The 16089-nt window shown below is 36.2% G+C and overlaps 1 protein-coding gene across 11 annotated transcripts in view; it reads right to left on the bottom strand.

Moving 5' to 3' along the window:
• Positions 1–2550: 2550 nt before the first annotated feature.
• Positions 2551–16089, bottom strand: part of LOC105195726 (syntaxin-binding protein 5) — a 37429-nt gene continuing 23890 nt past the window's right edge. For 3 of the 11 annotated variants that reach the window (XM_039448530.1, XM_039448533.1, XM_039448534.1), the window contains 9 exons: positions 10799–10924; positions 10362–10481; positions 10103–10228; positions 9748–9954; positions 9487–9595; positions 7300–7383; positions 6859–6954; positions 6608–6732; positions 5896–6235 (listed from right to left, as the gene is read on the bottom strand). In XM_039448530.1, the coding sequence (XP_039304464.1) occupies positions 5982–6235; positions 6608–6732; positions 6859–6954; positions 7300–7383; positions 9487–9595; positions 9748–9954; positions 10103–10228; positions 10362–10481; positions 10799–10924 (1247 nt within the window). In that variant the 3' untranslated portion in view covers positions 5896–5981. Of the gene's footprint in view, positions 6236–6607; positions 6733–6858; positions 6955–7299; positions 7384–9486; positions 9596–9747; positions 9955–10102; positions 10229–10361; positions 10482–10798; positions 10925–13066; positions 13563–15469; positions 15516–16089 lie in introns of all 11 variants that reach the window. The other 8 variants (XM_026133615.2, XM_026133617.2, XM_026133616.2 and 5 more) reach the window with 6 other exon arrangements.

The following is a 16089-nucleotide window of genomic DNA, read 5'->3' as shown; positions in this document are numbered from 1 at the left end:
CTTTCCGCACGTAAGTGCCGTGCGCCGCGCGATAAATAAAAGGAACAGGGAGAGAAGGGGGACAGACGCCATGACGTTGCAGGTTGCAGGACGACGGGCTCTCTCTTCAATTATTTAGAAGAATTAATTAGCGATACAAACAAATTGGAGTAATCAGTTAATATTTTGCAGCCAAAAAATTGTGGCTTGCAAGACCATTTTTTAAATGATAGTCTAATGATTATTAAAATACAATTGATAATTCTATGAATTAATTGCATTTAAATTAATTAAATTAAATTTATTGATATAATAGATTTACATGTGTTTATATAAGGAGCATTTCGTGTCAAATTGACCATGTCTTTAATCCTGTTTTTTTATTCAATTCATTTTTTGACAAAAATAATTTCATCATGCTGCGTGAGGTCTTAAAAGTCTTAAAAAGTTCTTTATAGCTGATTTTGTAAATTTGCTCAAAAAATAAAGGAGCTTTTGAATTAAGTTAATATTTAAAGAAGGGTGAAAATTGAAAAAGTAAATTAAATAAAACAATTTTTGTAATTTTCTAAAAAATTGGAAAATAAATTTATCGGCTGGGTTTTATTGGATTAGATCCACCTCGTCAAACCCTGCTTTAAATCAGACGGTAGAGTCGTGAAGGATTACACGCGCCAAACGTCCCGGTGTGGAATCGTCTCGCGGCTGATTCCCGTTGCGCAGTTTTAGGGCTACCTGAAAGAGACGACGGGCTATTTAACATTCCGCCTCATTTCCCACCGTTTCTTGCCTCCGTCTCTCCCACCGCGCGCCGCCGCCATCGTCGTCGTCGTCGTCGTCGTCGTCGTCGTCGTTCCGAGGAAACGTTCGCGCTCGATGCGAAAATTGCCTCGGCAAGAATTATTGACTATAAATTACTCGTCTCGCTACCCCTTAGCCTCACCGTTCCGGGCGCTCTCCGCCCGTTACTCATGCAAATGACGGCGGAGCCCGCGGGCTCTGAACGCCCCGCGCCGCCACTCGCCACTTACTCACCGTTACACCGGGGATCTCGGGGAACGAACGGCGAGACGAGGCGTCTGGGTGCCGATACCGGGAGGCGAGGGCGAGGCGCGAATTGCCGCGAATTTACATTTTATTGCGCGCGCCTGAGACAGACTGCCGGGCTTCTTCGCGCTCGGATCTTTATTCGTTTCCTATTTACTGGCGTTTGCCCCCCGAGAGCCGAGACGTCGTCCGACGCGAACGCGTGCTCCGGTATTGTTATTCGAGCCGCGCTCGAGAGAGCAGCCCTCGATCTTCCGGATGCCGATCGTCGTAGATCGGGAAGTGCGATCGCTCGCAGCCGAACGCGGCCTCTTTATATTCCCGAGATCCATAAATAATAATATATTCCGTGCATCTTCCTGCCGGAAACCATATTTTCTTCGCGCTAGAAGTAAGATAATAACGGTCGTGTCGGTCGCTCGTAGATGCCTCGTTCGAGAAACGCGACGTGGATATACAGCCACGGGACAAATAAAATTTCGATCCATTGTCCCCTTTATGGCGAGAAAAGTCGCGTCGCGTCACAGCGATGGTGGTGGGTCGGCGGCTATGCGGTATACCCGAAGCTAAATTGAATTTTTTTTCAATTCATTCCACTTCGCGCGCGGCCCGAGACGCCCGGTGTAGTCAATGGGGTATCTGTGCGCGACAGCCTCACCTATTCGCGGTAGATTCTCATTATTTTTAAATTGGAAATGAGAAGTGTGCGCGCGAGAGTGCGGTCGAGAGGCACCTTTCGCCGACGACGCTGGGTTGCGTCGCGTCGCCTCGCCTCGCACCGCGTCGCGACGCGTCGCGCCGCTGCATTATTCCACGCCGATGCCTATAACCGGCGAAGGTGGAGGCGCAGAAATTAATTTAATTACGGGCCGGGTGTCGATAGCAGTCACCGTCGTTCCTTCCGGTTAAAGAGCGAGGCAAAAAGGACGAGATTCCCCAAGAGCTTTGACCTACGCTTGACTTTTCCTTCAAATTCATGGGGGAAGACTCGTGCTACAATCTTTTCATTTGCCATGTTAAACATCTCGACCGCTGAGCCAGAAATAAATTTTCTTTGAGAGAATACATAAGGAAATTAACACTAGAACGATTAATTTCTGTAATATTCAAGCATACCATGAGGGCAGACTAGTTTTAAACATAACACTAAATTGTAACATTCATATAAAAAAATGTTACAACTTACCCGTGTTTTACTTTCAACCCCAGTCTTTCCTTTGCATTTTTGAAAAAATCATTAGAGTAAAATAAATAACATACTGTAACAAAAGTCATAGACAGTTAAAAAATATGCACTGTTGTGAATTTAAGTAATTAAAAAAAAAAGATCAGATATCTTGACTGCTTTGATAGTTTTAGTGTTGAATACTTGTTATGATAAAAACGAAATGGTACATAACGAATGACACACAAATATCAAGTTCTATTTCATAATTTAACATAAAAAGTAATCAAATCATGCAAAATTAATTTGACATAAAGTGGCATTACGATGCGTAGAGAAGATACGTTGTTCTTGAATTCTTCGAGTAAAACTCATTTATTAAATTGGAGCCAAGATACAGTCTGTAGCCGAGGCAGTACTCTTACAATTATAAGATGATACCTATATCGTCTATCTGTTGAATAAAAATAAAAATTCTACTAGATTGTTAATAGTTAATAGTATAAATTGAGAGCATTAGATGTTTCGTCGCTTAAAGATAGACTTGTTTCGTTTTAATAATGAATTTAGTAGCGCACTACTTGCACAAATAAAAAATTACATGCAATAATATCAAAGCATTTTTGAAGAAGATATATATATATATATATATATATATATATATATATATATAGAGAGAGAGAGAGAGAGAGAGAGAGAGAGAGAGGAACATGATACGTCTCTTGATAAAATCGGTCTCAAACGAGTTATATGAAATAAATCTCTCTCATTTTTTTTTCATTCTCGTCTAATTAATGATTTAAAAAAATTATACGTCAGTGTACAAAAATTGATTAAATACATAGTAAAAGATATCTGTTGTATCTCTATTTGCAAATATCTAAAAGGACTTTAAGATGTGTATACTTCATTTATCTCTGTCCAGCCCAATGATAATCTCTTTAGCATTGTGTTTGAAATTAATTAATATCGTATATGCAGATGTGAGCTATATATTTACCTGTAATTTAGACATCTGTACATTCTACGATTCTATAATTGTACGCTATCACTTATACAGTATATAGTTAATCAGATATAATAATGAAAACAATATAGGAAATAAGTTTTTTCTCCTATCCCAATAAGAAACTTGATTTAATTAGAATATGGGCTAGAAAGAGAGTTAAAAATTTGCTTTATAAATAGCATTTATTGAGTTTCAGGAGACTATAGTACATAAAAAAATATAGGCGATACAACTAAAGTTATAAGCAAATCCATTAATTACAGTCGAGCGTTCCCGACCTCGTTCCATTCTCGCGACATTTTTTTTATGTACTATGGCCTGGTAAAGAAGTAGATTATTATTATCAGAAATTTCTTTGAGATATGATTAAATTCTTTGATAAATAATGAGAAACTATCGACGAATATATAATCTTTGTGCAACGAATGTTAGAATATATCACTGCAACATTTAAATAATAATATAATATACCTGTTTTCTCTGTAACTAGCTCACATTAAATCTATCTAATTGTTACAACGGTAAACGATCCTTCACTGAAAGAACACCTCTCTCCTCTAATTTGTATACTAGCATTCTCGTAATTCGGGCATTAACAAATCTCTCCGCTGCTCTTAGGATACTTAATATTTTATTTTGAATGTATCTTATCTACCATTGAACTGCTTACATACTGAGTGTCTGGTATTCGAGGAATAATAATTCTAGATAGTAAGATAGTGGAACGTTTGTCAGAGTTAGCAGTTTAGGTGAAATGGGATCGGTATTCAGAGTCAACGCTAATCTGCGCACTCTCACGAACGTATTACAAATTCAGCATCAATACGGATTTCAACTACAGTTCGTACACTACAAATCGCGCTCGACGAACGAGCTCGCGCTCTTTTGTACTAGTAATCGATAGTGAAGACATCCCGTGATAAGAGTGTGTAATGGGACAACGAAGTTTTATACGTGTATATTGTCCAAGGGAAATTATACCATGAGCTTGAATCAATTCGAAAAATGCTCTAAGTAATTTTCTGCGGGCACATTATTAAGTATACGAGTGATTAGTACCAGAAACATCAACTATACAGTTATTGCTATGGAAGCAGTACGACGATTCAGAGCCCCGATAAATTCAAACGAACTTATCGCATGCTTATATATGTATATATAAATATAACATATACATATGACCAAATATATATGTACGTATATAGATACCTTCCTGTATATGCGCGTATACATATCTGATTATTTTTTGTATATGTATATTTTATATATATCCTATATATTGTTTTTAATTAATCTAAACTAGTAATGTAGTGCTAAAATTACAATAGGTAATCCATGTCACGTCGGTTAGATGTCATAAATCCAATTGAACTTATCGTCGGCATCGAAATAGCGTAACTCATAATACATTGTTATATAAACAGCTTTTATAACGCGAAATCTGTCCTACTTGTATTCATCTCTTTATATATATACATAGCACGTCTAGCGCGATAACTACAATCGATAACAACTAATACATTCTTATCAGCGTGGCGAGTATAGCAGCTTTTTGCGGCCTGCGCAACACCCGCCATTCTGGATAAAATATATTTCATTGCACTCAACTTTTATCCAATACTCTTTCTCACCGAGTAATTAACTACATTGTTTATTGTCAATACATTCGGAATTAGTGTCGCTGTGCCGTCTTGCCTGCGTTCGTAACTTTCATAAAGTATCATCTCTGTCGAGCCTAACAACTTTCTCATTTGCACACCTGTGTGTAATTCGATAGATTTACAAATCTTAAGAATCGCATTGGTCATTCATTCTATCCCTTAACGCATATTTACGAAAGTGTCTACAATCGTGTATAACGATAAATGCTTAAATACAAGTCAGCTTACAATGTACAATTATAAAATTTACATCGCGGAATAAGAATTATTAGTCGACAACGACTCTTTAAAATGTGTTTCACTACTACAAATTTCAATGGCATTATTGATATATGAGTAGCCATATGTATTTCGTTCCAATTTCAATAATATATATATTCTCTCTCTCTTATAACACATATATAATATTAATCTAATAGAGAAGAACTCATGTAATATGTATAAGTACTACTTTTAATCGATTTACAACTAATGCGATTCTTAGTGTTTCACTCGATTCCATCTATTCGGAAGTGCTTAAACTCTGCAACAATGTAATGTTCGTAAATACTTATTGGCAATTCTTTGCTGAGAAGCAAACAAGGCAAGGCGCCATTAAACATGTTCACAGGACGTCCGAATGAATTAACGAGTGCCACCGGTTAAAAGGCGAATTATTACATAATTGCTTATATTGACTCGCGTATATTTCTCGCATCTTTGCGTATAAGTACTTTATATTTTAAATAATTATACGTACACGTCACATCCGCGCAAATGCATCACGGCATAGCCGCGGCCTCTATCTCGTCGACATCCCTCTTTTATTTCTATTCATCCATACGCAAAGATTTACACATTTGAGAGATCATCGCTATACTTATCCGCTTTGAAATATGTTTTCTTTTTTCGTTTACAACATGTGCGTGTGTACCATGTGCGTCGCACAGGTGATCGCATGTACATATATCCGCATTATCTCTCTCCCTTTGTGTAGATGTTTCCCATGTGTGCGTGTGTGAGGATCGTAGTATAGTTAGCTTTTAGTTTCTTAATATGACAAAACTCATAGACGAAACACAAACGCTAAGTAACTAAAGAAACGTGCGTCGTCCCATTGGACTCGAGCCGAGTGGCGTCCTCATAGCTGATACCATTTCTTGTCTTTGTACTTGAGCATCAGTCCGTGAGCGCTTTGCGAAAAGTTGTCGGCCTCCGACATCATGCGCGCGGTTCGTTCTTCGAGCTGCGACAGCTTCTCTCCGCGCTCCACGACCATCTGATGTGCCATATTTACCTCGCCCGTTGCGGTAGAGACCCGCTCTCGCAGAGCCTCGTTTGGTCCTGGAATATGTTTCGCCACTGTGCGCGACGCACGGCCGCTAGATTCGCCGACTGCAAGCATCGGAATAAGCGTCAGTTTGCTTTGAATTACTCATTTCTTCATTTTCAGTTTGTTACTTAATCACATACAGAAAAATTTAATACTTTAATCAAGAATATTAAGTTAAAAAGAAAATTTTGATTTGCTTAGTATTTTTACTTTTTTCGATACAATTTCATAATATTCTTTGAAAGAATATAAATTTTCTCTTTGAGTAATATAATAATGAGTTTTTCTAAAAGTGATGAGTATTTTTTAAGACAATTAAAGAAAAAATTCTTTGTTAATGATAATCATTATTTACTAAAAGAAAAAAAAAGCAAACTAAGTTCGCTTTTCTCAGCAGAAGAATATTTTTCTGTGTGCAGTGAGTCTCTACTTACACAACTCTTCCCGATCGAGGCTTCTCGAACCACCACCGAATAAACCTTTGAAGAAACTCTCTTTAGGCGGTTCTGGCATATCGTGGCCAATAAATAGATCACCCATCATCTCCGTCAATTCACCGCTAATCAAATATGAATATAATTTGCATGAGTGAAATTTGGATAGAATGAATCGATATAAACTCAAAATATATAAGATTGGTTATTTTATTGAAATGAAAGTAAAACTGATACACGTAAAACCATACCAGAATTCACTCGAAACGGAGAACTTCTGTATTTCCATCGGTGACGAGAGATATAAACCATGACCTCGATTGCTGAAGCAAAGCGTCTTTGCGATCCTGCAAAAAATATGCACAAGTCGGCTTTACTGTGATGCATTGTTTCATTCATAGATAATGAATTGCATATAAAATTACAATATCAGGGTACAACTGTAAAAGAGTGTTGAGTGTGCGTTTTTATATACATAGCATAAAGCTCTGGTTGGTGTGGTAAAAGAGTTGGTTATAGTTATAGGTTTTAAGTGACACAAGAAACACTTTCCTATATGAAACATTATGAAGCTGGAAACAAAAAAATCATGAAATTGAAAGAAGATAGTATAGTATATTGCACGCAAGGCACTTGTGTAGTGTTGTGTCAAGGTTTTACGTGTGGTTATCTGTACTTCATAGATGACTTACTGATCGGTATCGCCATTAACAAAGAGTTGATGACCCCATATGGTCAACATGGGGTCTACAATGCCGTGTTTTGTGGTCTGAAAACTGTTAGAGATTACAGAGACAGGAGGAAAGTGAGCGCTCGACCGTACACGGGTCAATATAAGATTTACTTTATCATTAATTAGCATTAACCCTTAAAACAGCCAGCCCAGTTATTTATCTCAAAGAGATTCTCTACATGTTTTGCACGATATATCTTATTTTCTGTATATGTAGAATTAAATTTGTAAGTGAAACAGACGGATAATAGTAAATGTTGCCTGAAAGTTCGTAGTGTAGTGCCAGATTTTGTTAAATAGAAATATTGCGAATATGATACATATAATGAGATAGAGAAATTTCAAAATAAAAGTTAGAATTTGAAGATTAAAATTTGCAGATGAAGAATTGCCATAAACAATTTTGTCGCGTGATTGTGAAACGTTATGCAAAAGAATGTAAGATTGAAATCGAGTAGATTGAAAGTATGTCCAATTTTAATTTTAAGAAGCAAATTTGCATTTTTATTTGTTTCACAACGCTGCATTCTCTGAAAATCTAACGTATATGCTCCGAGACAAAGAGTGCAATAAAAGTGCTCGTAAAAATGCTATAAATGACGCATGCTCTAATTGTGTTAAGGGTTAACGAGTGCACTTATCACAGAAAAGTCACATGCTAATATTATTGTTAGTGATCATTAATTCATTTCTTTATAAATATTCGTATAAGTATAGAGCAATATTTTATATAGATATAAAAGTCATCGTCAACTCTTCATACTTTTTTTAGGCGATTTCATCAATAGCAAGTTATTAACATCGATAAAAAGATAAGCTGCTATTTTATAGCTCCTAAACATTAATTCCTATATAATATAAAAAGAAATTTCTAGAAATGTGTCATATCATCCATTTGTAAATTTATTATTCAGTTTTATATTAATTGTGTTTTTAATTATACATAGCTAGATTTTTAGATCCCGTAGAATGTTTGATAATTACACACTTCTAGAGAATATTATACATATATAAATAGTGTAGTATTATTATTATAAGAATATTATAAATAGAATTTGATAGAATATTAATTGATAAATCGAAATACTCTTGAAAATAAGTACCTGATAGACAACTATAATATCGTTTACGTGTCAGTAACGCATATATCTCTGGCTTTGGTACCTGATCTAGATCTACTCGATGATGAATCTAGTCGATGAATTTAAAATTTGCGTTTATTATTCTACTGCGAATAAATATAAAATTTCAACGATGAGAGATGGGAATAAGCAAAATTTTAATAAGATTAACCAGTTTCATGCGTCGTAATATAATGAAATATTGAAAAAAAATACTCGTAGTAATCAGCTATACAAATGCAAAAGATAAATTTTGCTACGAAAGCTTTAAAGACTTAAATCAATCAATTGAAAATCGATTTAAAAATATATCTTAATGCAGTAAATAAGCCTTCGCTTGTAAAGGATAAATAATTCGCCGCCGTTGTTTAATTTAAAAAAGAATTTTTGGACTTCCCTTTACCTTATAAAAGCTAGCTCCTATTTTCTGTTTTTCTAATAAGAAGCAATAATTACTTATAAAATACCATATATTTAAAAGTTGTGATTTAATATATTAGCCTTCTTCCAACCTATCAATTATAATTCCTCTGTAAAGCATTAGAACTATAAATACTTTTGTTGGCAATGATACAGAACAGAATTTATACTTTTTTTCCGATATCCTTAATCCGCAATATTAATGATAGAAATAATTTCAAGATGCAACCTTAATATCCCTTGACAAGTTCAATTTTACTTTTCAAATATTTGATTTCAAATGTATTTGAAGAAATATATCGTTATTACGAATGTTAATATTACTAACGTGGCATCGTTAATTTATGACTGCATCATAAATAGATATATGCAGTGAATAGTTTTTAAATCTGCATATAATATTGTATGTCATTCTGAACTATGTTGTATGTGATTTTCAACACTTTAAAATATGTATATGTATATATTAAGAATAAAAAGTATAGAAATTTTTGCGATGTTACAGTAGCGTATAGTGCAACGCATCATGTGCAAATATTGCCACTATCATATTGCCTTGATAGCTAAAATGAAAGAGTTAGGGAGAATCAGAGTTATTTTCTTACCTCAAATCTATAAGAGGTAGAAAATCGACGTCTATCAGCGGTCTTAGGCTGGGCAGACTATACGTTGTGATGTGACCGTTCGAAACGTAACATACCAGGCAGACGTTATCTAGACAGAAATATTTCGGGTAAAGATGAGTTATTTCAAAAAGATTGCACGTTTTGAGATAATCATGTGAAATGACAAATATAATAATGAAACGGCTACATTTCTCTTCTTACGTTGCGTTTTTACGCCTGTAAAAAAAATGTGAACTATACCTTTGAGTGACGTAATTTCTGTCTTAATTACGATATGAGTCTCCGCCAGCTGTTGCCTATATATACAGTTTTGGGAGGGTAACGCCACAACTCTCGCTTGCTTCTCTGACGCAAGCACGACAAATTGTCTGTCCTCGAAGTTGTCCCCGCCGACTTGCGGGTTCGTCGACGGTGACATTCTGCTATTTGTACATTTTCCTTGACTCCCTTTAACAAAAATTCAAGACGTTACGCTATACATAGAATGAACCTTCGTAACGAAATGCAAAAATGACGAAATATATATGAGAACTACATCGATCTCTATTCTCAAGCGGATAGTCTCAACGTGATTAGTATAGGAAGTAATGCCTACTGTTTCGTTCTTTGCCATCCGTACTCTCGTCTTTCCAGGACTCGTATGAATACGGGATCAAAGCGCCGTTACAATCTAAGAACGATATCGATTGGATACAACCCTTGAGTTTAAAAGTAGATCCATCTGCACATACGAAACACGCATTAAATCACACGTTATGTGCCACGAACAACTTAAAACAAGAAGAAATTATACAATCGTAAAAGTAATATATTAAAAATTTGCCGAGTACTAAATATGAAAAAAATCCGCTTACTACAGGTAGACACAACCACTGGGTGAGCATGACGTTCGCTGTGGGCAGGCGTATTGAATACAACAGTCTGTACAGATCCCAGAGACGTGCCAATCCATAACGTCGGCATGCCATTTGGATCTTAAAAAAATTATTGAATTATCACAAATAATTCACCATGTAGCATAATAAAAAATTAATAAATTAATTATAAAATAAATTATATTAATTTATTAATTATTTTGTTTTTTGTACAATTTTAGCTCTTTTAAAATTATTATTTTTATTATCTTGTTTGATGTTTTAAACAAGATGTCCCGTCCATGAGAACGAAAGAATCAATAGTAATCAGGCTAGCAGTATTAATAAAAAGAACCGTGATATGTAACGCGGATATGCGTGAGACAACAATGATATACGACTTTTAAAAGTCAAAGTTTATGCTATGGTCTACGTACCATTTTTTTTCGTATAAGAATCCGCAAATGTAAGGCAGCTTATGGTTTCTGTAGTGATGTTTTCGAGGGATGACATACTCGAGCTCCTTGATCGTTGAAAGGAGCCGTCGAATTTATCTATCCGACCAGCGGTCCCAAAAGAAAATAATCGATTATTTATAGAATAAGGCGCGCCACGTCTTTTCGGACTACTAAAAAGCATGCACAATAACTAATTAAAATTATTTTTCGACACGTTTACATCGTCTTTTAAGTAGTGTATATCGCAAAGTGTAACTAGCGAAGTCAGAACACTTATCAGAGACAGCGCAGCTTCAAGAGGACAATAATAATAATGATCGTGACAATGAGAATGCTGATTATGGTAACGATGATGATGATGACAATAATAATAACAGCGACAGCAACAACAACAACTATCACGATCAAGATCTCTTGTGTGACTGCAGTTTCACTTGTTAATTATCCTTCATACATTTTAGAATCATCAGGATTTACGAATATCAAAAGTCAGTCGTAAAATTTACACAAACACAAAGACAGTACGTATAAAGACGCACGCACATTCACACGTACGTACACACGCACGCATAGTATCATGTTAGCGCAGAGTTAGAGAATATCGTTCACAGACTAAGTCAATCTCAGAGCAAGTAAGCCAGGTAGAGACGAAGAAGAGTCACTCTTGCATGCACGCGTAAAATATCCGGGCGATCGCCGGATTGTGTGGTGACGAAAGTGTCGTCGATCTAGTTTCTCCGTAATATAAATATAAACTGGGCAAATCAATATATCTTGTAATCTAGTGCGAAGATGAGAGAGATCCGTGTAAAATACTTAAAGATACCTCACGAAAACAATTTTGTATAATGATTAAACATATTGTTAGTATAACATAACATTTTTTTTTTTTTTACATAATTCTCAATATGGGAATACGTTACCTAGTATAACGTAGTACACATGCATTGATTCATGATTTTAATATACTGCATATATATAATGCACGTAGCTTTATTGTCTGAAATAATCACTGTCTTATCTCATAAATTTTAATCAATTTAAAATGAAACTTTCGAAAAAAAATAAGAGAGACAATTTTTCTAACAAAAGATTGCTTAGACTCGAGATTTTGCCGATGGAAAATCATAAATAAATTAACACGTAGCGCGATACCGGTGGTATCAGAGTAGAATTAGAGTAGTTTTAGAGGAGTTGCGTGAGAATCGTCCTAGTTTTCGTGTAATAACACGATAGAAGATAACATTAATGTGCGAAAGGATCGTTTTACAAACACGGACAGAACGGTAAGCTTTATGATAAGGACATGTGTTGTTCGGGACGAGAAGATGTTAACCGTGATGTTCGTTCCCTCCGATATGTTTGCACATTCACCGTGCACGGTCCATCCTATATTATTATCAGTATATTCACATAAGGTGCTTAGATTGTGCATCGAGCTGAGAAGTAGTTATCTGAGAGATGCAACGTTAGAGACCACATCTATAAAAGAAGCAGAAATCAAAAATTTGCCACATAGGCGAAAACGAAAAGAGTAGAAAAGAGTATCTCTTTTCGAGGGTGCAGTGTGACAACTAGAGATCACGCAGTCTAGACGGTGTGCCATTTCGTGTTTATTTAGAAAAGATCCACTAAAGAGCATGTACAAGTCAGAAAGAAAGAGATGCATCGTAGTGAGAGCTACGAAGTCACTTTCACACTCAGATTAGGTAAAGACCAGACAGTATCTATTGAGTCTAGACAATAGAAAAACGTATGTCGTGCTGGAAGGATCTCGGGGACAACGTTGCTTACAGTAATGTTCAACAAATCAATTTTCTAACAGCTTATAAAAATAAGAAACGAATTATTGAAAAATTATTACTAAAATCAGTCTCGAAATGGTTCCGGAACTTATCGTACAATGAGAGGGAGGAAAATATCGAATAGAAGAATGAATATATATAAATCATTCACGAATGACAAAGTTAAATTTCTTAATTAAATGACTCAAATAACGAAGTTAAATTATTTAATTTTTCAAATCATGTGTAATCTAACAAGTAGCAACATTGCGCAGAGATCCGCACTCTCTTCCGAGCTTGAAAAAAATTTGATCCCAATGAGATCACAATGAAATAAAATTAAAGGTCAAGCGATCAGAGAGAAGTAACTTTCCCATTAGGTGTCACAGAAAGAACAATATATCAGTGGTCTACGTAGTCCATACATAAATAAAGTTACAGTGGGCTGTATCGGTAATACTACCAAAGCTGCTATACTGTCTGGTGTTGGTGAGGATATTCTGGTAGTTCAAAGACGCTTGAGGGACGGCTGAGGGGTAGCTTCTCATCTCCGTGCTACGCTGAGCGTAGAATAGCGAGACTGTCGGAAAAGCGGCGGCAGCGCCTGCGGAGTCCACTTCGAAGTGGCGCTCAGTGGTAGTGGTGCTCAGACACTTCTGGAGCTTCCGTATGCCTTGGGTGCGCGGGTGACGTTGATCTAACGTGACACCCTTGCGAGACCCCGTATTAATTTCCTCGTCGGTACCGCTAATTGTAACGGTGGCGGCACTACGAATACCCGAGCGAGTTATGTTAACACCGGCACTAGAGCCTCCACCACCGTCACTTATATTGTAGGCGCCATTACTGCCGCTGCCACCGGTGCTACAACCATCACTATTATCACCATTGTCACCTCTCTCACCACCAACACCCACTGTACTTCTTCCTGTCACCGGCAATACGCACATCCCGTTCATCTACAAATCAGGCGACAAGCGTCAAACGTGAAGGAAACATGACGACTCGGTCATTGCTTTCGTTTATAAAGCAAATTTATGTGTGGACTGAACTCTTTTATAGAAATTTAATAAACGCGGACTTTTTTATCAAGCTTCCATCTAAATGAAATAATAAAAGCGTATAGAAAATTAATTTCCATGTACGTTTTAATTTTCTTTACCAGGGCAAATGTTATATTTGTACTTTATTTTATCATTTATATTCACTCGTTATAAAATATACATATGTAACGCACGTCGAACTATTGTAGCCTGTTTCAAATGCAATATGCAGTGAAAAAGTTCTTTTATTGTAATATTAGTTAAAAAGTAAATGGAACTTGAAATAATCATACAAGCTTAATAGAAATATTGAAAATATTGTAGCAAACAATATCAAAGGAAATAGCGCAGAAATTTTTTATAATTTGTAACATTATCGTGTTTAAGAATATTTAAGCAAATTTATTTAAATATCACAATTGATATCGGTGTAGAATAAAACCAAACGTGCTAAAAAACGTGAACGTTTCTAAACGTTTTCATATATTTTATATATGTGCAATACGTAGATTTTGAATTCCCACCCTAAAATCGAAGAAATTCTATCAAGTTCTAAATTCTAAATAATGAATAATGTAACAACAAAACTGAATCGATAAACTGAGAATCGTTGGTAGAAAAAATGATCGACAATACGATTATTTTCTCTTTTGTTTGCCTCGGCTATTAAGTGATGTACGTATGCATGTATACGAAAATAAGATTTTAATAAAGAAATCTTATTTCCCTCTTCGTTGAAAAGTTTTCGTTACATCATTCGTTATATGAAAAACGTTGTTTCGATAGCAATGACACGGAACAAGACTTCATCTCGAGCAAATGCTGCGTGGCACTATTCGGGAAGTGAATAACTCGTCAGAACCGATCATCAGATCGGAATAGCGTGATGAAAGTTTACAGACATTTGCGTGTAACACAATCACAGCATATCGGAAGTTTCATTAGACAGGAAAATCAGGAGATCGAGACCTCTCCCTCTCTCTCCCTCTCTTTTCCACCTCGTGACTCTGCGTTCCGTCATACGGAAACGAATGACAGAGATCCCTCGATAAGGACGGACCTAAAACACTTCCGTTCAATTCGATTGGACTTTGTCTCGACTATTCGAGACTTGTCAAGCAAGTTCGATACAATAGTTCATTGTTGCTGTCTGCACTGGGGCTGACGTTACAGAAGATCTCATAAGAGGAAAATGTAACGATAAACACCTGCTCGTATTGCACACACCTCGTTGCTTGGTTGCTCGCTATGTGGAATATCAGCATATTATGCAGAGTCCTCTATAGCAGTCAGTCAATGTCAAGATAAAAATTTGAAACAAAATCTGAAATGGTTACATTCGCAAAGCGTCCTGTCAGGAGCGTCTATAACACGCGTTGTTAATTATGCGCTTAAATATAATTGAATAAAAAATAGAGATAGCTTCTTGTCTCGTTGTCTCGTTGACGATGCCACGACCATCAGTGTTATTATAATTATTACTATTGCTATTTGCGTGCAAACCATCGAAAAAATTTCCAAAAGCTTTGAAAGCAATGCTGTACCGAGAGAAAGGTGTCTGGATAATATAAGAGTTGGAAAGTAAGAAGAAAGAAATCAATAGTAATTCTACATGTAGATTTGAAGGCAAGTGGATGTATATGCTCGATGTTAATAGAATCCGATCTCTGGATTACCGTGACCGAGCTATAGGACGACAGGAGCTCTGCCTATTAATTTGTAACGTGTAATGATACATCTTGACTGAGATCTCGGTGTCAAGGAGTGTACTTTTCTCTCGGTGATAAGAACAACTGCCAAAATATGAAAAACCTTGTTTTTACCTGAATCGACCTTGCTGTCGGGGAAGACCGCAAAATTGATTTGAACCTGAAAAAGTGTTAAAGTAGAATCTCTTCAAATTCGTATTGCAATGTAAAATTGTGAATGGAGGACTTGGCGCCGGTACGAACAGGGTCGCATTATCTCCTGTTGATATTCCCGCGAGGGTAAGGGGGGAGGAAGGGGTCTTTCCCACATTTTGCGAGCATAAGAACAATGTTTACAAGTAGCCATAAAACTTGAAATGGAGTTGACACAAATGGATACCAAGACCAAACGGGAGGCGATGCACTTTCAAAATATCTACTATATATATATATATATATATGCATTCCAGGTACTGGTAACCTAAGGGTGGGAATACTAGAAGTACTTAAGTGTACGGCTTTTTCCCGACCTATTGACCTATTATCGACCATCAGAGCGGATAAGTTGCAAACTAAGAGTGATTCGGCGGGATAATGGCTTTAAGAAAAGGCAAGTCGATGCAGTTTAGTGAAGCGTTGACATCCTTTAAAATGTATTCTTCTGAAAAATAATATATCAGAAACATTACGTCTATAAATTTATGTACAATAATGTAGACACATGTTTGCGCCCGAAGAACTTTTGCCCGTGTATC

This window comes from Solenopsis invicta, chromosome 4 (genome assembly GCF_016802725.1).
Source record: "Solenopsis invicta isolate M01_SB chromosome 4, UNIL_Sinv_3.0, whole genome shotgun sequence".
NCBI lineage: Eukaryota > Metazoa > Arthropoda > Insecta > Hymenoptera > Formicidae > Solenopsis > Solenopsis invicta.
The sequence above is the reverse complement of the archived record's forward strand: the minus strand, read 5'-3'. Positions and strand labels throughout refer to the sequence as shown.